Raw genomic sequence first — 25,409 nt, 5'->3', positions numbered from 1 at the left:
TATTCGATTAGTTGCCCCACGCTGGCTAACCTGTGGAAAAAGCGAGATAGAAGAACCTTCTTCTGGTAAGGATCAGGTCTACCAGAATAGCCAGGGCTAGAATTGATCACGATCGACCCGCAAGCGCGACCGCGAGTATCGCGAACTCTTTTTGTTAATTATTACGTATCGTATCAGCCAGCGCCCAACATAGGCGGTGCCCCACTCGAGCCGGATACAGTACACACGGGTTTATGTATGCATGTTTACTTTCGAAACCGTGCCACAACGTCCCGGTACCTCCAACTGCCACCCCAAGTGACCTCGAACCTTGAGCTAGGTTAACACGAGCGGCACACTATTTCTCCTCTAACGCAAACAGTTCTCGCCCAACGGGCTCGTGTTTGCAGTTTTATTTTATCCACCTCACTCTCGGAAGGCTGAGCCACACCCGATGCCGTGACTAGGAAGGCCGTGCTACTGGGCAACATTTCAACAACTGTCCCTCAACACGCCAGTGGCTCGGAATCTAACACGATCCTGTTGCAGTCCTCGGATTCGATCACTTTCAAATCGCGCGCCACGGTTGCAATGAGCTGTCCTTCCGTACCGACTGCATTTCACGGTGATCCAGTTCGGAACGGGTGAGAACCCAACCTGTTCCATGTTGCTGCACTCCATGCGGTGAATTTTTAATTAAGAACAATTATTTCACGCACTCAGCCACCACCGTGTGCCTGAACTGATTTATCGCACCGTGCCAGTTTCAGAACGGTTCAAGGGCGCTCCGGGACCCGGTGGCGATTCGAAAGTGGCAAAGAAATTGTACTTAGAAGCAGCTTTTCTCGGTGTATGAGCTTATAGGAAAAACTAACTAACTACCTCCATGCTCTGATCGCTTTTTTTGTGCCAATTTTAATGCGCTCATTTAAGGCTCCCGTTTTTCGTCGTGTATAGCAGGAATGGGTCGTTTTCATATTCCACGCGCGTGGAGGTCCATAAAAGCGGCACCGAAAACTCAAACCGCCTCGCGGGCGCGAACGATCACGCATGTTTCATCTCAATCTCCAGCCATCCTTATTGTGCCACAGAAGGACATTAAAACGGAGCTCTGATTCACTGGTACCCTTCAAAGAAACTACCGGCGCGATCTCGTTAACGGACAGCGTGAACCGTACCGAGAAACTAACTTTACGATCAATTCACGCGAACACCGCCAGCGGAAACATGGCCGCGGGTTCCGTTTTAGGGCACACAAAAGCCTCCGAACGTACGGAAAGGATCCGTACCAGCTGGAAGGAACCGGGCAAGACAGCATAATGGGCTGAGCCCAACGTCACGAGCCCACGAACCAAGACGTACTTGCGTAACGGCGTGCGCGCGTCTTATGCTGAGGCACGCAAAGAAGGTTTTATTGGTGCGCAGCAGCATTAAACGAGATCACTCGTAAAAAAACCCCGAAAGCCATACAAATGACGGCCCAGAAAGGTTCTCGAATCTAACCTTGCTCAAAAAACGCCACTTGTGCATTCTCGCATCTGGTTTAGAGATGTTTTGAGGCCGGTTAATTTGATTAGTCACTTTTCGGGTTGTTGGTCGTAATTTTAACGACTGTACTGGACAACAAGCTCGATGTTTGTTCAAGAGATAGGACATGATCACCAGGGAGTCTGCCATGTAATTCGTCTGTCAAAGTGATCTATTGCTTACGCTACGGTTGTAAAGTTTTTATATCTTTTTACTCTTGATTGAATTGAATTTCATTACACTTCCATCGAAACGAGCGAAATCTTACACCTTATTCGATCGAATAAGGATGATTACAATCAGTCCTTCGTCTACACTAAAGATAATCCACAAAACCATAAAACTAGCTCTAGGCAAGAGGACAAGAAAATATAAACATTAATTACAGCTCAGCCTGATAGTGTGATAAATAACAGTCGTATCTAGAGAAAAATGATTCTTTAAGAATGTCTCTGCTTAAAATTAGATAACACAAAAACAATAAAAAAATGATTCCAGTTCGTCAATGATTCATTAACGCATGAGAACATCGTCGCTCACGAATGGATGTATTCCCAAACCAAAAAACAAGCAAGAAAAATTTCCATAATTTTATCTTATCTCACATAAATAATTCCAACCATCATTCAATGATGGCAGAATATGCAAAAATGTTCATCTATCTATCAAAAAGTGAAGAAAGTGAAAATAAAAGGCAGTAAAGAAAACGCTCCAGCTAGTTAAAAAAACCCGTAATACCTTCATGAAACCTTTTTTTTTTCTCGCCATTGGCCCCAAAAAACAACCATCTAATTTTACTCATCAGCATCCCCAGTCTGGACATGATACTCTCAGTCATGCGAAGACCTCCATGGTTCGTAAATCTGGTGGAAAATTGAAATTAGTCTCGATCGCCTCCCGCCGCTTGAATCCCCTCGGTGCGGCCATGTGATATGATTGATTGAATTTTTCCCACACAAAAGCCTCACCAAGGTGGACGGCCCAAAAGAGCCAAACACATTCTGGAACCGGCAGCAGAGTAGGGAAGGAAAACTTTTCATTACCGGCCATTAGTTGGTAGTTTTTTTCCTCCCAATATTCTACTGCGTTCTTGTCGTTATTGCCTAAAAACGGAACGACTTGTGTCCCATCCGTTCACCTCACCAGATGAACCGATTAATTCGAATCGATTCGTTCGCTTATTAGATTACTGGACACCTTCTGGGACCTTCAGCGGGAATTAGTTACACCCGCTGGCTAGATCGCGCCGCGTCATCGCTACTAATCATCGCACCGCAGTAGGCTGCGGGCTAGAATTCCCAAATCACCCAGCCGAAAAGGAATCGTAGAACAGCATTTTCCCATCTCATCGAGTAGCCGGGACTCACGCTGCGACAGCACGATCAGTAGCCATCCCCTTCGAGCGTGTGACAGCTGTCAACGGACGCATCCGAAGATGCTAAATTCCAGTTACTCTGGTGCTCTAAATTACTCGTGAAGTTGTGTAAAAAAACCGTTTTTGGACCCACATCCAGGATGTCGCAGGTTCCACCGGGAAATAATGAACTCACCAAACTCATCGATGAAGTGTTCGTCACCCAAGGTGCTGCCATCAATTGTACGGCACTGCGCCGACTGTTGCATCAGATCGCTGGGCAGAGCGCAACGGGTGGCGGACAACCCTGTTGCTGTTGTACTGGCAGTCGGGTGTTGCTAGATGGCCGTTCGCTCTCGAAAGTTCCGAGTAAAACTAGCAAGCTAGTCAAATCAACTCCGTCCAAAGTCACGCCCAAAGCAAAGAGCAAAGAGTCATCAGCGGATACGGACCGCGAGCACGAAGTGATCCTGCAGAAACTGCAGAACGTTCAGACGCTGCTGAAGGCGATGCAGCAGAAGATTAACAAAATTGAAACACGATTACCAAAGTCCCAATCAAACGTGTCGCTGCGTAAAGCGGGTGGAAAATCGGGGAAATCATCCAAGACGTCCAAGTCGTCCAGCATACGGCTCGGTGGAAGTCGGGGAGGCAGTGCAGCCAGCAAGGTTGGACGGAAGCACTTCTGTGGCATCGGTGGACCAACGGTAATGATGTTAGGGTCGCAACAACAGGGTCCATTGAGGATGGGAGGACCCATGGGGGGTCAGTCCGGAAGTCAACAAGGAGTTGATGGAGCAATGCCCGGAGAATGTCTGTGTGCAACGCGAAGGCGTTTGAGGAATGCCTCTAAACCTTAAGACAATTGTTTTAAAAGCAATTTGGATGACGAAATATTTGACCGAAAAGTTCCGCGCATAGTAGTCAGAGGAAATATATCGACACTAGAAACAATCAAGCAAACTAGTAATCATTGAGAACGCTTACTGTGTATATGACAGGCGCATCGTATTAGCCGACCACAATCGCAAGACAAATTTTCCAGTGAGCACATTCGTCGTTGTATTTGTTTTCCCCCGGGTTTATAAGCGTCATAGAGAATTAAAGGTTGTAGTGAACATGGTCGAACCTACTCCCAGCGAACTAGAAGGCTTGGTGGATGTGGCTATTGGACTTCCGGATGGAGTCATCAACTGTACCGATTTGAGCCGCCTGCTGCGCTACTTGGTCCAAGGATTGGCCAGAAATTGTCAGGAGCTCGACGATCTGCGGAACTCCCAAGAGGAGCGGTTTCAGACGCTTGAAAACATCGTTGAAAATTTGAAGGAGAGCGAACCGCAAGAAGACGAACAGGAGGCTGAAAATGAAGAGGAACCGCCGGTGATGGTGCCATGTGGAGTACCTATTGTCAGTGAGCCAGAGCCGACGGTACCGATCGCGAATGAGCCCAGCTCCGAGGCGTTGCTCAAGGAAATCGATGAACAGGCGAGCCAGTTCCGAGAGCAAGAATCGAAGCTCCTCGGAGTTATCACCGAACTCGAGCAACGCCTGCAGAAAGTGGAGCAGCTGTTCTATCAAAAACTCGACCGTCTTTCGACCGAGTTCCAACAGTTCCAGACGACGGTGGAGAGCAAACACTCAAACTTAGAGGAAGCAACCTCGACGGCATCAATGCAGCAAACCATCAGCTCGACAGAGCAGATGAACAAGCTAGCGGAGTTCACTGAGAAGCTAGACGAACTGCAACGTCAGATGGAACAATTGCTGAGTCACCGAGACCAGCTGCCGCTGCGTATAGAGGCGTTGCTCGAGGAAAAGCTGAAGGAAGGTGAATTTGTCGCCAATCGGAAACATCCCAAACCGAGTGGTTCCAGAGGTACCATAACACCCTCACGATCCTTATCCCAAGGACGTATCGTGGAATCGGCTGGCACAACTCAGGAGGTCATGGACAACTTAAGCTGCCTCTCGTGTGACACAAAGAACGTAGTCCAGCGGATGCGCAATGGTCGGTACATAGCGCCTCGAACAAGTGCAAAGTTAGCCATCGTAGCACGGCGTCTACAAGAATCCGAAGATTTACCACATCTACCGCAGGCTGGGTCTCGTTGGAACCGTACCTGCGGTGGGTCCTTTACGGTTGTAAAGCCAGACGAACGGGTTTTCCGACACGTCAATGTAAAATTCCAAGGAAGCATTCAAGATATAAAACCCAGCCCGAATCAGGAGCGCTTAAATCGATAGAAGTAGGCTTTGGTCCATATTGACGCGTATTCTTGCGAGATCTAAGTAACATTCGTTACTTTAGCAGTGTATTTAGTTTATACGAATCCACCCGTTGGATGTTGCGCTCCCAAATTTCTACACTAAGTGTTAATAAATTCCAAATTTCTACTATACGTGCTTCAAATTCAGAATGCCATCCGTTTCATTTAAATCAAAGAAGAAACTCAAAAAACCGAAGCAACTCCAATGCTGCTGTATTGCGGTGAATCCTGTTGAGTGGGGATGTGGCCGTCATACTGGTGGCGTACACACGGTGACTGCTCCGGTGGAGCGTGTCTTCCGGGATGTTACGTTAAACACAAAATCCAAATTGAAGCAACTCAGAAGGCAACCTACAACAGCTGCAATGTGTCACCAAGAATGTTAACGGGTTACTACATGAGTTCTTGACCCGTTAGAACATGTATTATTTAGATGAAACATCTGTTTGGGCCAGCTGAATCTAACCCAATATTTGTGTTCTCTTCTTTTAATTTTAGATGGTGGTGCCACTTCGACGATGATAACTACGTGAACGTTCCACGACTTGTGCGAATGCTGGACGATTACAGCCCCACGCAGGACTGGTACCTTGGAAAGCCGAGCATATCATCTCCCTTGGAGATCTTCCTAGATAATGTAAGTATTGACACGAGTATCACCTCGATTGCCTTCTTGACCGACGCCTTTCTTCTATGTCCAGTACCTAAGCAGGACATCAACGAGACATGAAATTTCGCCAAAAAAACAAGTTCACGAATATCAGAAGATACAGAAAACCGCATGGAACCGCTTTCTCCAGGCTTCAACTTCGGTTAATGCACAACTTCCCTCACAGGGGCAAACGGCACATTATTTATGTGAAAGTGTCCCGGTCTGTCAAATTTCGTCCAAATGTTCATTAATAGCCCTCATGATATAAATGATCCTCGCCGATATCGGTCGATCGGAATTTTTGGGACGCACTTCGGGCGCACCAAAGCAGCAGGCGAATTCGGTGGTGTCAACAAAAAAAACCCGGTGGCAAAACAGAGTCAGATTCCATCGGATTTCATAATTATTCCAATGCGTCAGCTTGTCCTCTCCATTCCACGGCCACAAAATAAAGCCTAAACTCCCGGTAGTTAGGATAACATCTCCGAGCAGAAGGCCCCCCGTCGAGATGTCGAAGATGTCATTCGTTTCGAGCACCTCGGCAGTTATGATTCTGAAAATGAAACTAATCCATACGCGTTTGTTCGTGACAGGTTCCCAAAGCGCCTGACCGTGGGTCTTGCACATTACACACACGGGGAACGTCTGATGTATCGATTTTCAACGACATCGATCGGCCGCGCAGGTGAACCGCCAACCATCGCTCGGTCGCTAAGCCTATCCGTCGCAAAAGTGGCAAAAATGATATAAAATTAAATAAGAATAAACAAATCACTACCGTGGCGCCACAGGAGGGTGCCTCACGAGCAGTGGACTAGATGAACCATCAAGATACCGCCAGGTTACGATGATTGAGAAAATGGCCAAATGCCCGAAGCCACTCACCCCCAGAAGGGGTGACATTTCTCGCCCATCCCGACCACCACTCCGAGCCGTTTTCCATCAAGGTTCGATCAATCGATGTCGCTTCTAACATCGACGCCATGCTCTCGGACGTCATGCTGCGTTTACGAGGCCGATCCGTTCGATCCCGGTGGTGTTCCGACGATACGTGCCGTTCGATGAGGTCCATAAATTAGACTGCGCAATCGCGACGAAACAGGAGAGTCAGGAATTCACTCTAACGATGCTCTGGTGCCGTTCCGTAGGGTGTTGGCATATTTTTCAAACCTCTCTTGGGCTGGTCTACGATTCAAACGGAAGAAGACACCGCTCGAGGCTGCAGGTTGTTCCCACCCGAAAGTACGTCACTGTTTCCCGAAGGATAACAAATTGGGTACATTTAGCAAAGCCGCGAGCACTTGGAATTATGAAATTAGAGCACACAAATGGCCTTTTCAGCATTAGCACACCCCCACGGTCTCAAATCATTCTCGGATCGCTCTCTTGGGGGTTGAAATTTATATCCTCATTTCCGCGCCTTTCTTATGTGCTCATTGTGTCGTAAATTTGGCTTGGATGGCGAAAAAAAAGAAAAGACCCAACACACACACGCACTCACAACAGCTTCCCACAGCAGAGTATGATTTAGCGCGTCCGTTAATTTACCTATGAATTAATATCCAATTTATCACACACCATTTGTTTGGCGCTCGCCGATGTTTGGCTCCAGCAGGTCCAGCAGGCTGATCACAGATCGTATGGGCCTCTCGCGCGATGTCTCTTCTGAACACGAATGTCGCGATCAAGCGAGGAACGTACGCTTTTTTGTGCCTTTCGTGGAGAGCTGAGCGGAGTGATTAAAATTATAAATAACCGTCCCAACTATTAGGCCCATTTTCGATCGTCGCACCGGGCGCGTAGGAAGCAACTGACCGCGCGAAGGGTGGAGAAAATTATAATCGATGATTTATCGATTATGAAAATCTGCCGGACCCATTGTCCGCGAGCGCCGCCGCAGATTGAGCCGAACTTTTGAAGAGACAGCCCCCCCATTGGTGTCTGGCCGATGGAGTCTTTCTTTGCTGCCTCGTTTATCTGCTTAATTTCGTCCCATAATCGTCGTCCCAACACGAGCTCTAGCGCTTCTAGCAATCCCACAGGCCCTGGAACGGAGTTGGACTGAACCGCTTGGTGAAACCGTTCAATTATGTGACTGGTGCATCATTTTCGAATTAAATTCACTCACTCGCGCGCTAATTGCGACCAGCAGGGTGACGCGTTGGGGCCAGATATACGTGATCGGTGACTGAGAAACAAACCCGAAAATGTGTTGACAATGTTGGGAGAAGTCCCGCGAAAGTCCAAACAGCCCAATTTAACGTTGGGCGCCCTTGCTAGTCTCTGCGAGTAATTATTGAGCGATAATTGGTCGCCAGAGAGTGCACTAATGCGTAAAAATTCACAAAAAAAGACCCTCAGGCTGGTTGGCACAAACATCGACCGACATTAATTAAAGAAAAAAAACGTAGCCGTTGTGAATTTCGACAACGTGGTGGAAAAGTTCCCCAGAGCCGCGAGCGGTCAGCGTAATTTATTCCCGGCTAATTTTTCTTATTAGGCGATAGCATTTCATTGTGCTTCATCGACGAAGGCGCATCTTCTAATTTCTCGTGATCCCCATCGATCGCGGCCATTCATGTCGATCCCTTTCCAACGGCACTTTGGCGGGGCAGAGAATTTTAATGATCGGCAACCCGTTCGATGTCGAATTAGATTTTTATGAGCCCTTCGCGATCTAGCCGTGGCATCGGCGGCGCCTTAGTGCTTTGAATTTCCCAGCTCGAGGGATGAAAAAGTGGCCAGCGGGAAGCGTTTAACACCACCCGAAGAAGGCTGCTCCGACGAGGATCGGTCATCGGTCATCGAAAGGGGTCTCGTCGATCGGCGATCGGATGGAAATTAGCACCTTCCGCCGCGTTCTGACATAGGCATCCTCTCGAGACCAAACCTAATTAACGGCATCCACAACCGGAGTTTGTGGTCGGGGTCGCAACGGATTATCGAAGTTCGAGCTGGCAGGCTGAGTCTTTTATGACAGGCAACCTCTCACGTCATCGCACCGATCATCATGATCGTGGTGGACGATTCTAATGCGATTTTCCTCAATCATTTGACGGATTGGCGTCGCGTTGAGAGGTTCCGGCGGTCAGAATCTCACACATCGCGAGCTTTAGGATCTAGCCGACGCGATCTAGCTGACCGGGGCGGATTTTAATTGACTGATCACATCTTTTGGTGCACTATTTCGCTTCGCGGCCGTGGCAAATTCATCCGCATCGAAGCTCACCCGCTTGTTTCCGCTTCGTCCGGTCGTGAGGGAGCGCCATTCAATCCTACCCAAATGGTCATACTAATTCCAGCCTCACGAACAATCGGCTTTCACCGAGCTGGTACAGGACTACCGACCGGCGAGAACTGCCACAAATCTGCCCAAATTGCATGTTATTACTTCGCTGGCGTTGGGCGTGCTTGTGGCTCGATAGATTCGCCGGTTGCAAGCCCGAGCCTAGAAGCAACGATATTGTAGTAAATTATGCTACAATTACTCGCACAAGCCCGGCTTAGAAAGACGCCCGTGATAGTGTGGTGTGTGCGCCGGAAAACGGGCCCCAACGGCCTGCCCGATAACCTGTTGCGCAATGAAGAAACGCGCTGGAAATAAGGCTGAGAAAAAAATAAAGCTACACATTTCTCGATCCCCGCAACGATCGTGCGGATTTTCTTTGCCCACCGTTCGCGTCCATCTAACGGACGCCATGTGGCTGCTTTTCTTCATCCCAACAACGCCCTTTCGTTGGGCGCAATTGTCCGCATTGACCGGCCGCTCTTGGTAGAGCCTGTACTCTCTACTAAACCCGGTCCAAACCGAGAAGGGAATGGCAATGAAGTGGGCAATTGATTTTGACGTTTCCGACATCCATCATAATCGCGCGCGCGCTCATACGATCGAGCGGAGAAACAGGCGAAAAATACCCAATGTACACGTAAACAGAATGCGCTCCGACAATTGACAGCAGCTTTCAGATACTTAGATCATTTTCGCTCGCTCGCCATCTCTTTTGTGCACTCTGTAGGTCTCTTTCTCTCTCTCTCTGTCGCTTCCCGTTCCGTCAATCATCCGTTGTACGTCGGTAAGCGGGACCAATTACAGGGTGTCTCTTTGATGCGAGGAGCACAGAAATCAAAACCAAGAAGGGCACCCCCGGAGGCAAGTGGGGATTGGATCTTCTTGTTTGTCTTCCTACCTGCCTTTCCACGGAAGTGGCCACAAATTGGCGGACGCACTACAAAACGAACCAGACGCGATTGACAGCATGCCTACTGACGCCGCCGTCATCGTCCTCGGTGGTATACATTCTGCGCCTCATTATTTTCAACCGCGGGCGCGCTTTTGCTCGATTCCGATCGAGAAACTCGTGCTCCCGATTAAACCCCACACAAATCCCGACTCCGCCAGGGCGATCTTCGATCCGGGACCCCCGAAAAAAACAGCTTAGGTGGGTAATTGATGGGAAAGGAAGCAGCAGATCATTTGTTTGCCGGGTACCGCGCCGGAAACGGGTCTTTTTGGACCGGAACGCCAGATCAACCCGCAGCAGATAGCGGGCGGAGTACGGCTAAATTGCGACGAAAAATAGGGCCCGGGATTCGGGCGGGCGAGATTAAATCTGACATGTTGTTGGTGGAAATAAGAGAGAGAATGAGTGAGATAGGAGAAGAACTCCACGCGACGAAGCGGAAGAGAACTGTCACATTCACTTACTACACAAGACACGTCCGGAGTCAAATCGCGGACAGAGCAACCAGCAGGTGGAGAAAAGCACGAATTGGATCCAAAAACTCTAAGAAATCCTGTACAGCATCACCCTGTACCGGCAGTGCTTTAATTGATCTCGCTACAACCGGTAGCCAACGTTTGCCATCTCCATTTCGGTACTTTTCGGCGTGACAACTGTCCAACAGGACAGCTACAGCGCGTTTGTGCCTGCGGAAGACGCTATCAGCATCCCAGGATCTAAGACCACAGCTGGTCATTGACACCCGGTCTCCGACAGGGCAGAGTTGTGATGATTTGATTCATTAGTCATTCCACTCACCCATGGCATGACGATGAGCAGTCAGTCTTCGTTCGCTCAGATCCTGCCGATTGTCCTGCGAGTGTGCGGCTAATTTCGCATGCGACCCCACCAACGCAGTCGGCAGTAGATCCGTTGTTCCGATTGTCGGACAACGCACGAGATCCAGAGATCACCACGTCCAGATCGCATAAGGAGCAACGCCCAGAGGCGTAAGGAACGTGTGGGTTATTGTGAACTTCTGTCAAACCGGCTCCAAGGAAGTTCGACAGTCGAGATTACCCAAAAGCAGCCCAAGGTGGGGCCCAGGAGCGAGTCTGTCTTTATGTACCAGCCACTATCAAACACTGTGGAAGGCAAGGAACACGATGAGGATATGAGTAATGGCCACAGCGGAAAACATTACGCAGATGTTGTGCGTGCAAGCGGACGTTGTTAACGGTTGAATTTCGCCTGCTTTTTTGCATATAATATCTCCAACATGCGCCGAATCTACACGACATCACGGGAGGTTCGTGTCGGTAGCGACATGCAGATTATTAGGCACGTTTAATTCTGACACGCGGACCCTAATGCTAATGGAGCCGATGATGAATTGACGGTGATGGCGGCAATTCGCGCTCAGACGCTGTCGCGCAGTAATCCATCGATTGATTGGACGTATCAATCAAGCTTCGTCTGACCCGCGGGTCGGCAAGATTCTGCTGGTAGGAACCGAGGGTTTTTTTCATCCAAAACATTGTCCCTCGACGACGACCCGCGTACCCAGTGAGGTTCAATCTAAGGCTTTATTTAATCCAATTAAAACAAAAGCACTCCCTCACGTTGTTTCCCGCGTGCATTCGGTCGGGTGTCTCAGGATGCATTATTGCGCATCCTGTGTCCCGCTCTTCTACACAGTCTACCAAGACTCGGACCGTTACGTTCCGAAAATATGAAAAATGACCATCTCCGCCAGCGGGATCCCGCTTGACTGCCAGTGGCTGTGTGGTTGCATCGACTCTGACGAAACGATGACTGACAGTGTCCGGTCACCGGGCCGGTTCATGCACCGGAGGTTTCAGTCAATTGAATCTCATTCCATCCGGATGATCCTTTGCATTCCCGGCAGGAAAACAATGACCACCAGCACCCCTTCGAACACCGCGTATTATGTCAACCCGGTGACGGTGGGCTCGTAAATCAAAGCATCCCCAAATTTAGCGCACATAATGTCACAAAAGAGAAAATGCCTTTGGTTCGGCTGCTATCAGTGTGCCATTGTGGGCTGGATGGAAGGATGTCAACGAGAAATAACCCCTACCTGTCTCCGATAGTCTCCAGAAACTCAGCTCCTATGACATTCGTCTCGATCGTACCAATGTGGAGCCCGCAAAAGCTCGCGTGTGACCACACTTCTCAAGAAGGTGCTTGACGGTCGCGAACCAACGGCTTGGATTTTCCTGACCCGACCAATTTCACCCACCATCCAATGTTTAGCCCCGCCCGGCAGCCCATTTGGCCCGTTTGGCATCGTTCTCGCACCCGAAGAAAAGTGCGCACAGTGAGCTACTTTCTTTGGTTTCTTGTTTAACTTCGCCGCTGCCGGTTGCTATGGCGGTATAGGACGAGCTTTCGTCGACGATGATGGTGATGAGCCCAGTCTCTGGCGCAGACAAACAAACAGAGTCATCCGATCCCCGGCTGTACCGTGGGCCCGTGGGCAGCCTGAAGCGAAATGATGAAGTGAATGATAAACAAACGTTCGCCGGGCACGCCGGGTTTCTCGGTGTTGCTGAAGGAACCGTTTCGACCGGGATGTGTCGCGGGACGGTCAGTTTCATCCCTCACCCACCCGTCAGTGCCGCGATGAGTTGAAGGGCGCGGGTGGAGTGGAGTTTGAAAACAAAAACATAAACGAACAAAATAAATAATTCAACGCACGCCACAACGACCGTGCGGTGCAGTACCATTCAAGCCCCTGTGCGGAGGTAGAAGAAGTCGGCCAAGTGCCCAATGAATCGTTCCGATCGGTGAAGCACAGGGATGCTGTCCGGAGACACTCGAACAGGGGTGCAGATGACCGGGAGAGGAGGACACGCATACACGGGCAAATGTGTCGAGATTTCGCTCTTCTGCTCTGTCCCGGAGAACGCTTTGGATCCGGAATTGCACTGGAATTGGGAGTGTGATTGGTTCCTTCCTCTTGGCGACGCGTCGCAGAGCAAATTATAATTCATTGGAGGTCGTTTTTGATCGTGTTCGACGGTAGAGGGCGCTGGGAACAATCATGAATAAAGATCGCCCCTGCGATCGATCAATCGCGAATCATGCCAGTTTCTTATCTCTTAAGATGCGCGCGAAAACGGCAAGAAAATGCAGCGCCAGAAGGAATGTTGCCAACACACATACAGGGTGTTTTGGGAGTGGTTTTGGGTGAACATGTTCACCATACAATGATCGCTTTTGGAGTTCGATTGTTTTTCGGGTACCTCTCAATGCCGTCGCTTGTAACAATGTCAAATAATGAGCCTGTGAAGCAGCGCCGAAGCTAAATATGGCCCGGTGAAGATCCCGATCGGAATTTTGATGAGGGATGCTCGAATAGCTCAACTGAATCTGCAATATTCGATCGAAAGCGGGAGATGTTAATCTGGTGGCAAGATGATAGAAGTTATTTTGCTCAACCCTGATTATTACTAACCGGTTCTTAATTGCCTCATAGCCATAAAATCCTTCAGGACCCAATTCAAGTATCTCTCCCCCAAGAGAGAGCTCATATACCTACCATATTCAAAAACATTTATTTAAATTCTCTGCTAAATTTCCACGCCATCTTGCATGTTCCCAAATTCTGGAGATTAGCCCAAGTGGAATATATGCCACCCATGCACCCACCCTTGTTATCCTTGAAACAATTGGCACACAGATACTAGAACTCAATTTTGCGTGACAATTTCGCGCGACAAAAGGCTGCGCCGCCAATTGGGCGCATTTCGGTTCCAACGGGTCCATGCGTCCATGATTCACCCGAACCCGATGCTCGCGCAAACTCGACGCCAGGACGCCCCAATCAGCTTCAATTGATTTGCTCAATCAACTCTCATCAACACAACCTCGACCGGGGCTTGGATGGCCGGTCGCATGCCATCGCGCCGAAACAAAACCATTGTCTAACCGCACTTCTCTCTGCCTTCTTTTCTCGACAGACCAAAACGTCCACGGAGGTGAACAAAAAGGTGACGTTCTGGTTCGCGACCGGCGGGGCCGGATTCTGCGTCAGCCGGGCGTTAGCACTGAAGATGATGCCCATCGCTGCCAGCGGCAAGTTCGTCGCGATCGGCGACAAGATCCGATTTCCGGACGACGTTACGATGGGATTCCTCGTAGGTAGGTATCTCAACGACCTCACGAAAAGAGGATAGAAGACACCATGATCGCCAGCATAGGACTAATCGAGCATCATCTCTACTTCCAGAGCATATCCTGAAGGTACCGCTGACTGTGATCGATGCGTTCCACTCGCACCTGGAGCCGATGGAATTCATCCGGCCAGAAACGTTCCACGATCAGGTGTCGTTTAGCTACGCCCGTATGCGCAACGAATGGAACGTGGTCAAGGTGGACGGGTTCGATCTAAAGACGGATCCGAAGCGGATCTACTCGCTGCACTGCTACCTCTATCCGTTCTTCAGCATCTGCCCGAAATCGATAAGAAGGCGATGAAACGGCGCTGCATCGCGCAACCAAGCAGTTAGAGCCAAATCAAAGGAAAGCAAAAGCAAAGCTCCATCCGCCATGCGAGGGAGATGTGAGGTCGCCAACAATGCTTCGAAAACTGTGATCGCTCGGCTCACCCACCCCGTCCGGCAATACCCGTGAAAGGACATAGGACATAGGTAGAGTGCGAGGGCAATATGTAGACAGTAGTTGTAACAAATAGCTGGTACCCCTACCTGTAGTCGGTGAGGTGTTGAACTAGAAATGTAAATGAATTAAACAATTAAACACAAATGATGGCATATACAGGTTGTTATTCATGAGCCGCAGATCCTTAGATCATAGAGTTATGGTGTACAGTGAAGGATATGGACCAGGCCGTGAAGGATATGGACAGGGAGGTTGGATAAACCAGGCAATCGTTATATACAACTTAATGAGGATCAAACAGAGGACCATTAGGGTTGCGAAAGGAGAAACTCCACTGCTGGGTAAACGTTAAAATGCGATCGTTACACAGCCATGCGCTGCATAATTTATCGGAAAGTGCATTCGATCGATTATCAGTCTAGTCTTTGTCTGTAGATAGTAAAAGGAACGGTTTTAGGCCCCGTTTGTACCGTAGGCGCTGTTGTTTGAGCTGCAGTACTTTATCCCCCGCTCCTGTGCAGAACGAGCCGTCGAGAGTCTTCCGGTGATTTGGAATCAAATTTAGACAGGATTCTAACATTTAAGTCAAGCTGTACATATCTCACCACTACGATTAGGGAGCGTAGGTTAAATTGTTAAATCGTCGTCGTCGTCATTAACTGTAACTAAAGTGTTGGCAGCGAATAGAAGTAGGTGTTGCATATAGCAGTAGGTGTTGCGAATAGCACCTTAGGGAACGCGAAAACCAGCTAGACAAACATATGCGGTGCAAATGTCCACCATCTTCCAAATGCGAAACATTACGCAAATCGATGTGTTACGGTATAATGTACATGTTGTTCAAAACAAGTTGTAAACATTTAATAAAATGGTGATATCAAATATATATAAAAAAACAAAATGTTTTGTCATTCTGCCAATAGAGAAAAGAGAAAGAACGGCTTACATTGGCGATCGATATGGATTTGGAGCTGATGTCGGCCTACACTGTAGCATCATCACTTATCGTTATCACTTATCATCCACATCACACATATCCGAAAGAAAAAAACATTCTTTATCACATTTTCCATTACTTCACAAACTATGGACTATTACGAACGATAAAAACTAGCCCAATTAGTCGGGCGGCTTATTACTACTCTATTGTTATCCTGTCAAAGACATTTTACTTAACGGTGCATCACCCCCACATATCCACATACAAGCACGAGCGCGAAATGAATATATCAGAATTTCTGTGATGCTAAAACATTTGTCATAAATCCCATGTTACGGTATAAAGCAATCATCTGATTTAGAATTGTTTATCACTTGTTCTGCAATAGACAAGTAATATACCGCATCAAAACAAGAACAATAGGAATCGAATCTTTTTTGATATACATTTAATCCACCTTTGCAGTACGTACCTTGAATGGTGCGCTCAATATAGACAAATATCAAATAACCCAATAGCACAGCTAGACTAGCCACCAGCAGATGTCGCTTACCTTTGATTCGATAAATGTTGACGTATTACTTAAATAAATACACACACTGTTGTTGTAAAGTCTAGTCTGATCGTTGTCTAGACTGCAATCTTTTGTTACGTACGTTAACAACATAAAAATGAAATTTATAGAAATTTTTGCTATTAGCACTTTGGCACAATCTACTGTTAGCACGAACAAAATACATATGTCACGTTTGACATTTACGTTTGACGCGTACGTTTGTTCCCGTAATTTACACGATATATTGCCAAAAAAATTAAACTTAAAATAAATGTAACAATACATAGATTGCACTGTAAAGAAATAATTTATACTATTTATAAATGCTGGATCGAAGTTTGACTTATGTTTAATTCGAACGCAAGAAAAAAAGATTTGAAAAATCACAATAAAAAGTAAACAAAACCATATGGTTTTCTGTAACCGGTCTCGTCATAACAAAAGGTGTTCCGTCGCGACCATATAATAAATGGAAAATAAGGCTCCAATGACCGAAATGCCCGTGTGCAACATCGATAGAAGAGAACCGGACAAGATCTATATTTCCGCTTGGCGAGACAAGTATATTTCGATACTGTTTTCATTTATTTTAACAAATATAAGTATTGATGCTTTACCTCTTCTCCAGAGCTGAGTTTAGTTCGGTGTACGAACAAATTTTCAACTCTACCCCCGAAGACATTGAATCGAAGGAGAAAGCCCTACAATGGCTAAACATATGGAAGATTCGGCAAGTGATGGATTTTCCCGTCTGCATCCGGTGTACTTACTTGGTGCTGGAAGCTCAGGTGTTTGATTTGCGTTTTCAGCGTCAAGACAGCCAGGTGAGCAATGCGACGGAAGTTAAAAACATCTACTCCGGCGCATTCACGCGGTTCGTCAACTTCATCACGGAGGCATCGGGGGGTAACCGTAGACGAAGCATCGCCGACCATGTACGCGACATTGGCATCGAAACGTACCTGGTCGAGTTACGGCATCTTTGCGCCCATCGCTCCGTATCGATTTCGCTCGACGTGTTCCGCCGCTCGGCACAATACTGCATGGATTGGCTGAAGACGGCCTACTGGCAGCGAGAACTCAACCTCATGAAACCCGTGAAAGTAGATTTGTTGCAATGTGAAAATACAAAAGGCGTTAAAATACCGGATCCAAGCGACATCCTGCGCTTGTACGACGTGGCTTCGACTGGAATCGTACGAAAGGCAGATACCATAACGAAAGCTGCGTCGGATGCTGGTCTCACGGCTGATGAAATCAATCTTCTGGAAAAAACGGGAAAAAGTTTTGGCTTCAACAAACTATCCGCGATCTTAAAGCATGCGGTTCGACTCTTGTACGATTTGAAAATGCCTTACACACAAGCCACTGTGGCTGTGATGTGTAACGGAGTGTTTACCCACTGCAAGCACCTATTCGAAGACGCGGTAAAATACGGCAAAGACGGCCAGATGCCGCTCGGTAAGATCCACAGCGAGTTGTTCCGGTATCTCGCCTCTATTGGCTGTCTTCAGGCATTCTTTGAGCGGTTGGTGATAATCTGCGAACGAGGTGCACCCACAGTGGGTACCGATATGCGACCGGCAGCCAGTTACTGGGCATATAGGATCGGTGTCGGGTTTCAGCTACTAAAACAATATAAAAAAGCTTTGCGTTCACTACCACCGGAGAAAATGCCACGATTTGGCCAGGCTCTCAAGGACACGCATGCGAAACAATGGTACCAAGAGCGTCTTAAGTCGTTCAAAGCTGCAGAGCAGCATATTATTTTGGGACTTAGCGTCGACTGCCCGTGGCATTTAAAGTTTTCCCGTGCCTTTGCGAAGGTCCGATTGGCGGCCATGAATGAGCACACACAGGATATCGTCCCCATGTATGTACGCATGGTTCTATGGTATCGTTTGGGTATTCACACGCGTTTTTTTATTTTTTTTAGAATTATTTCATTCGTAGAACCACCGATAACAGACTTCGAACTGATGGGTATAAAACGTGTATCGCTTGCGTACAAAGGTGAAGATGTCATCTTTCTTGACGGCCTCTCCGACGACGACGAAGCTCAGTCAGCACTGAAACAAAGAACGAAAGGAATCGCCACATCGGTAGTCAATACTTCGGAAGTATACTCACCGGCAGATTTACTGGAAACAATCAACAAGAAGCGAGCACATACTGAAGAATCATCCACTACGAACAAGAAACTGAAGCTGTGTGGTCTGTGGAGCGATCCCGATAATTCTCTCGACTGGAAGAGTTACCCTCTCGGAATGTTTCCTGGTTTAGTATAGGCAGTCAGGTTTCCTAGCTACGTATTCCGATAAGCTCGCAAAATGCGCGATACACAATAAACAATCCCTTTGTAACCTTCCAGAACTCAGTGTCGTGTTTCGTAAGCCGTCAAAGATGGCGGCGCTTTTGTTCGCTCGTTCGACGAAAACGACAGCTCCTGTGTGTAGACGTATCGTTCTTTTGTGTTTTTGTTCGTAGACTTCGTAGACGTTTGCCTGATAGACGTTGAAAAATCTTCTCAAATAGTGTCACAAAGTAGTCGAATTGAAACGCACTTGTATTTAACAGCCACCAGAGCCGTTTGAACCTGCAAGTTTAACGTTATTTAGGTGTGTTTTATACAGGAAAGGAACTGATACAAGGCATCGTGAACCGACGGTTATGTAAGAAATCATTTATCAAAGTTACTGTGCTTCTAGCAAGAGTATTTTACAACGCGTGTCATACTTCCGTAGTGACTAACATGGACAATCAGTATGCGCGGCACATGTTGAGGGCAGCTGTGGCGCAAATTTGTCACACGGTGGGCTGGAATTCGGCGCGAGACACTCCGTTGGCGATGCTGACTTCTTTCACAAGAAACTATATACACAGAGTGACCTGCCTGATGATGCGCTACGCCGAACTGAACAACCGCAGTGATGCCAACTTAGAGGACCTTGCGTTCGCCTTCGCAAGCCTTGGTATCGATCAGACGCAACTAACGGAGTACATCGAGAATGTGGATCCGGCCCCGTTACCGCACGAAGTCTCCGTTGTAGTAATCAAAAATCCTACTTCGGACACACATGTTTTTAAGCCGTGAGTAATTCTCTGATGAACACTTCGCAGTGTTTAGTTCCTGCTTCGTTTGTGTTTTATGCGTATGGTATGCAGGATTGATGTCTTCCATCGTTACGCATCTGCCTTTAGTCCCTGTTAGTGAATTTACTATAATCTTATAAAGCTAACCCTTAAAGGACACGTTCTATCTTTGTACGCAGTTAATGTGGCTCTCATTCTGTTCGAGCAAGTGATGATGTAAAGGTTATGTCCTCTATTAAGAAGGAATAGTGTGTCTATTTCGCTACCGTTACGTTATCCTAAATTTTGCTAATTGTACCCGTTGCTTCAAATCTTGCCGGAGCCAGATGATATGTACAGTTGTGTTCCGTGCGTTGGATCTGGCATTCAGTTCTGCACCGGGTGCGCCTGCCACACCCTCGACTGCAGCACGTGGAGTATGCCGCGTAAGATGTCGTTCTTGCACTCGATGCCGCGCCGGATCTCGCGCAGCGTGTCCAGCTTTTCCCGTTCGATCTCGAGGCGCTCCTGTTGGTAGCTCACCCGTCTTCGAAAGCGCTTCCGGTGTGGGGGTTCCAGCTCAACTGTTTCCTCTTCGTCTTCGTCGTCCTCAACACCAGTGCCCAGTTCTACCGGCTCGATTTTTGCCTCCTCCACGCAGTCCTCGTCCGCATGGGCGGGAATTTCAAGCTCTTCACCCATCGGGAATACCGACACGAGCGCGTCGGAGAAATCTTCTACACCCAGCACCTGCCCGACGGTTCCTGGATCGAGCTGATGTTGGTGTTGAGAATGCTGTTGAGAATCTTGTTCCTCCATCTGTTCGTGGGAGGATCGCCGATCGGTGAAGCTGTACGAGACAATTGAGGAATCGTCTAAAATCTGCACGAACTTTTCGTAGTAAGGCCATTTGGGGCGATTGGTGATCTGTCCGGTTATCGCTTGCTGGTGCAGTTTTGCTCTCACCTACAGGCGTAAAAATTGCAAATACTAACACACACACACACACACAGATCGGGTGATGATCCGTATTTACCTGTTCAAACGTTTGCTTCAGATTGCGGAACTTTTTGTACGCAACGTCCCACTCGAGATCGTACGCGTAGATCTTTTTAAACTTGATGCTGATCTCCGCCCACAGGTCCTTCTTCTTGTGCTTGCGATCCTTAAACTTCTCTTTCAGCAAGTCGTACTCGTGCAGCAGCAGCATGCAGCGCTCGTGCGTCCACTTGAAATCGTGTTGCTGCCCGGATGAGTTCATCAGGACCATAGCGCCCGCAACATCGATCGTGTTGGCCACCTCGTCCATGGCGCGGGTGGTTGTGCCGTGACCTGTTCGTCGCCCACAAAAATCGTAATGCAATTCGTTTTCAAAAACAAAACAACAGGTGTACGCAAGGAAGGATGCAAATTTCCAGCACACAGCACAGCACTGTTTTGACAGCAGCTGCAGTCAGCATCCGCGTCGACTGCTGGGAGTTGGGCGGGCGAGAGAAGATTATGAAGAAACAGCATCATTCAGCAGCTGTATCATATGTGTCTACTCGGGTATATGCAGGTGAGGGGGTGTTCGAACGTGATAATGAATCCTGATGTTCACATGGCAGCTCAAATTATTACAATTCAAGCTAACTGCGACTTGCATGTATTTCGTATAAAAGCTTTTATCTTTCAATGTATGAAAAAAAACATCTGCATCAAGTAATTCGATCTGGATAATTTGGTAACTTTGATAATTTAAGACGTTTATCTTTTCAATTGAGTAATGTTCGGGAAAATCAACCATTGAAAAGCATCCGTTTCCTACAGGTGCGTGAGCAGAAATGCGAACGCCTCAGCTGCTGAATGATGCTGTATCTTCTTCATCTTCTCCCGCCCCAGCAGTCAACATAGCCGCTGTCAAAATAATGCTGTGCTGTGTGCTGGAAATTTGCATCAATTCCTGGGAACATCTGTTGTTTGGTTTTTGCAATGCAATGCACTTCCACTTTGCAATGCAATCTCCTTTGAATTGCATTTAATCGTAATTCAAAAAGAGGCAGTGATGGCAACAACAACATGGCAATTATAGGCCACGTGGAATAGCGATTGCCCAATACAATGATTAATTTGTTTAATTTTGTTGATATGTTTAACTTTATACAAAGCTAATCATCAACATTTTTTGAACTGTTTCGCAAAGAGCAACATAATAATTTACTTATTGCCAAACTTCTCGTTATACGCCTACATGTAGGGAGTTTCACCATTTTTGAATTTTGTTGAAACGCGTGATCCACATGTCTAACATGTCCACATGTTTTTTAATAGAATTCACAGAAAAAGGTCAGTATGATACATATTTCAAGCGAGTCAAACAATGCACGTGAAAAAGAGCGATTATCCATTATCTTTTAGGCTGATTTTGTACAATTTCGCGTTATAATTCACCTCACATATAGATGGCGCTGTGTGATCTTTCCTCATTCATGTTTTCAGATAAGGAGTTATTCAGTAAAGGTAGGTAGGTAGGTTATTTGAATTAAGTACTCTTTTCCTAATGTGTTTCAATCATAATCCATTTATTTTCTTGTATTTTTTGTAAACGAAACCTTAACATATACAGGTATTATTAGTTAAGATACCAATATAATATAATTCATGTATAGATAATTAATTTATACCAATTGTGGTTTCCTCCGTCGTCGGTATCCTGCGTCCCATTCCATTCGATAATCAATAATAATAGCTGTGGTTGGTGGTGTTGGTGTGTATGCATGGGTGTTTGTGGTTTGATTTGTTACTTCTTCGATAGTTAGCTTGTTTAGAGGCTACGCCATCTTTTTAAATAAACAGCTCATTCTGGCCACATGTTCCCTTTCCTGTACGCAGGAAAAAGCCGCATGCAACGAGCTGGACTGATTCAATCTCGTCTCCAGACTTACTTCGCCTACGGTAGAATCGTTCCTCTAAAAAAGAACTCCAACGACCGTTTCGCCAGCACTCCAGCGCCAGTGGGCGCGAAGAAAGGGCCATACGTACAAAAAGTTGCGCCAACTGCTTCTCGTTTATTACCAGTATCGGAAGTGCCTGCAAATAACTACAAAAACTCTCCACCCCAACTGTATGTAGCAAAAAAACTAACTGAGAGTTATTTTGACCATTCTGCTCTGTTGGTTTGTTGAATTTTTTTATGTTGTCTGATTTTGGTTTTGTTGTCGAGTTGCCGGGCCCCCACCATTCCATTCTTTTATACAATTAAAGTACAAATTTGGCCTAATGAACATTGCCCGCCCTTCTCGCTTCCTCTCTTACGATTGTGAGCTGCTGTTGCACTCTTGGTTTGTTGTATCATTTAGGAAAACATGCTCGCGCAGTTTCCAGTTTTTGTTTCTTTAGCACTTGTTCACATTCTTCTATTTTTTTCGTCTTACTCTTTCTCTTTTCACCAACCCACTGGATTTCTTAAGAGTACGAATTCATTTTCTAACGTTTTGTTTCGTTATTTTATACACCATCCGTCATGTGCCTTCTTCTGATTCATTCTCGCTAATACATAATATATATCTTTTTCTCTTCCACCATCTCTCTCTATCTGATTTTCACATTTCTGGCTTTACACATCTTTTACTTCTATTTTTCTTGGTTACTCTCATCTTGTTTGCTCTTGTTATTTTACTTTGTGTTTATCTTAATACAAGTTTCCTTTGCTTGAAAGGGTTAGTTAACATTTGTACAGAAACATTTGATTGTGTGATTTTGTTTTATCTTGTTCCACAGATCACCCTCCCAGACCCCTTCTTTGAGTTAGTAATTTCATGAAATTCACTACTTAAAAACGTTTCGCTACTTAATGTGTCTGTGTGTGGGTGTGTATGTATGCTTGCTGTTGTTTCAATCAATACTCTTTGCTATAGCATTTGTTAAACTACTTACACGCTATGATACGCTCTAGTATGTATATGCACAAATGTGCCTTTATTTACACATCATACAGTATGATGCCCGATTCCGATTATTCTTGGAGCATCATCCTCGAGATGTATAGTATATATGTTCATGTGATCGTTACCATAGTTACTATATTTGTTTGTTTTGTTATCAAACTATAAGGCCTTTGTGGGCCCCTAAATTGTCTCTGCCCCACGAGTCGTCTTGTTAATCCCCACTACTTCCGGTTTTCCGGCAATTTGTCTACACTACCGTACACACACAAATACACACGTATTAAGTGTGTTATGTTCCCCCTCCGTTCTACCTTCCGGAGATGATTCATTTACAGTTCCTAGAGCTAGATTTAGGTGGTGGTCGTGATAGGTTGAAGGTATATAAATACAAATATCAAATAAATAATTTCATACACTTTCTCCCATGGATGCGTGTCCCGCCTTGGTTCAAGTCCGCCCGGGGGGGAGGGGGGGGGGGGGGTTTGAGCGTGGCAGCTAAATCTGCACTTTGCTACTGGACGAGCACAGGCTCGACATTAAATATGTCTTAAAAACTACTGCTCCTGACTCGTTTTAAATCACGGCGTGATCGGGTGAATTATGAGTGTGGTTTCCCGTTGCTCTCTGCTGGCTTATGCCAATCGAACTTAGTCCCCTGTTCGTCTAGTTGAAAAGTACCGCTGGAATTTGGAAAACTTCTGTGTAGAGCTGTAGTACCAAAAAAGGATGATTATAGAGGCGCACAGATGCCAGGTGTTATTAACTGTTTATTGTAGCAACAAACCGAAATGACGTCATGGAATGTCATTTTATTTCAATTCATCCTTTGTATCATGTATCGATTTATTAACCGGTGGAATGGCGTTGCGCAACGAAGCGGAACCGTGAAAAATGTCAGTCACATGAAAGATTCCATCAATAAGCAACTCAACATCATTACACATCTGTCTCAACCGTTCTCTTTTGTTCTCTCTCTCTCTCTCTTTGCCTGTACTGAAAAAACAGTCATAGCAAACGTTCAGATCATCGATCACTACGTTAGAGAAATGTTCTTTCGTTCAACTATGGTTATTCCATGAGTGAAAATGACATTCTTCGTCTGGAAAGGAAGTCACTGTGAGTATGTGAGGCGGATCCTTAAAATATGCTATACACATTTTTGCTCCCTGCTACCCATGATTTCACACATTTTTCCTCCTTCTCTTAGGCTATTAGCTCTTTGTCCATATCCGGTCCTTTCTGTAACGTTTTGGTCTACAGGGCATCCACACAAACGTCGATCCTTTTTACTACACATTTGGTCGTCTATTTGTTAGGGCATTGATCCTAATCGATCATCAGATGAAGTGATGGGCTACTAATTAAAATAGGTTTGTAATGTGCTTCTTCTTATCAAACGCCTAAAGGATATGCACACAATGGGACCCATATCCCTCTCTCTATTCTGCATTTCTTCACAATTTTTGTGTATGTGTGAATGAGTGCGGATTCGGTTGGATCTTATGAACTAAATTGTCGTTAGAGTCGCATTTCAGCGTTGTTTTGTTTGAGTTTGTTGGTTTGCGTTACAATTAACATTAGCTATCGCTTACAACTTAAACCTCTACTGCCTATTCAATCGCCTGTTCCCTAAATCATGCCTTTAATTTGTTAGCGATTCATTGTCACGTTATATCCTACCACGAATTGCTCCATTTTTATTCAATTTAAATTATTTATTTTATCATAATTAGCTTCAGCTAGCGTTATTCCCCAGCACAGCATCTAATACATGCTGTAGTTTATCTTCTTAGCTCCACATTTTCTTTTTTCCTTGGTAATTCTGATAATTTGTGTCGATCCACTCGCGGCATGGTTTATTATATGCAAATTGTTTGTCTCCCAGTATGTGGTAGAATTAACGATTTGCTTTTTAAGAGATGTTACCAAATGCCATTCAATTCATCGTACACATCACGAAGATCACCTTACTAATCTACTCCGGTGCTCGCTCACTCTGTGTGCTTCCGTCTCTCTGGTCGTGTTGATTTTCTTTCACTAAAATAAATTAAAAAGAGTACGTTTGATGGACCAGCGCCGAATCCCAGAGTAATGGCGTAAGAGTTGCGTAATGCTCGAATTGACATTTAGCTCCCGTGGGACGTTACTATGACGTTAAAATGTCTAACGTCTTGTGGTTCTAGTTTTCATTTTCAATTTCGAGAAAAGCTTTGCAAGTCTTAATCTGTCCCGTCGTTCGGGGAAGGATAACTATCGTCTCATTATGGAA

The 25,409-nt window shown here is 46.3% G+C and overlaps 3 protein-coding genes across 3 annotated transcripts in view; 2 read left to right on the top strand and 1 right to left on the bottom strand.

Annotated features, from left to right (window-relative positions):
• LOC128727617 (fringe glycosyltransferase) overlaps nt 1-15,447 on the top strand; it is a 105,856-nt gene extending 90,409 nt beyond the window's left edge. The window contains exons 5-7 of the mRNA XM_053821546.1: nt 5,626-5,764; nt 13,986-14,166; nt 14,255-15,447. Of these exons, the coding sequence (XP_053677521.1) occupies nt 5,626-5,764; nt 13,986-14,166; nt 14,255-14,502 (568 nt within the window). The 3' untranslated portion in view covers nt 14,503-15,447. The remainder of the gene's footprint in view (nt 1-5,625; nt 5,765-13,985; nt 14,167-14,254) is intronic.
• Nucleotides 15,448-16,611: 1,164 nt separating this feature from the next.
• Nucleotides 16,612-18,456, top strand: LOC128725215 (uncharacterized). Its single transcript, XM_053818939.1, has 3 exons — nt 16,612-16,703; nt 16,771-18,015; nt 18,079-18,456. The coding sequence occupies exons 1-3, from the start codon at nt 16,612-16,614 to the stop codon at nt 18,428-18,430; spliced, it is 1,689 nt and encodes a 562-aa protein (XP_053674914.1). The 3' UTR covers nt 18,431-18,456.
• A 1,145-nt stretch (nt 18,457-19,601) lies between these two features.
• On the bottom strand, nt 19,602-20,523 carry LOC128727006 (uncharacterized). The gene is made up of 2 exons (XM_053820862.1): nt 20,251-20,523; nt 19,602-20,180 (listed from the first exon to the last, which is right to left on the bottom strand). Exons 1-2 carry the CDS (start codon nt 20,521-20,523, stop codon nt 19,602-19,604), a joined length of 852 nt encoding a protein of 283 aa, XP_053676837.1.
• Between the last annotated feature and the right edge of the window lie 4,886 nt (nt 20,524-25,409).

Source organism: Anopheles nili, chromosome 3, assembly GCF_943737925.1.
Source record: "Anopheles nili chromosome 3, idAnoNiliSN_F5_01, whole genome shotgun sequence".
NCBI classification, from domain to species: domain Eukaryota; kingdom Metazoa; phylum Arthropoda; class Insecta; order Diptera; family Culicidae; genus Anopheles; species Anopheles nili.
The sequence above is the reverse complement of the archived record's forward strand: the minus strand, read 5'-3'. Positions and strand labels throughout refer to the sequence as shown.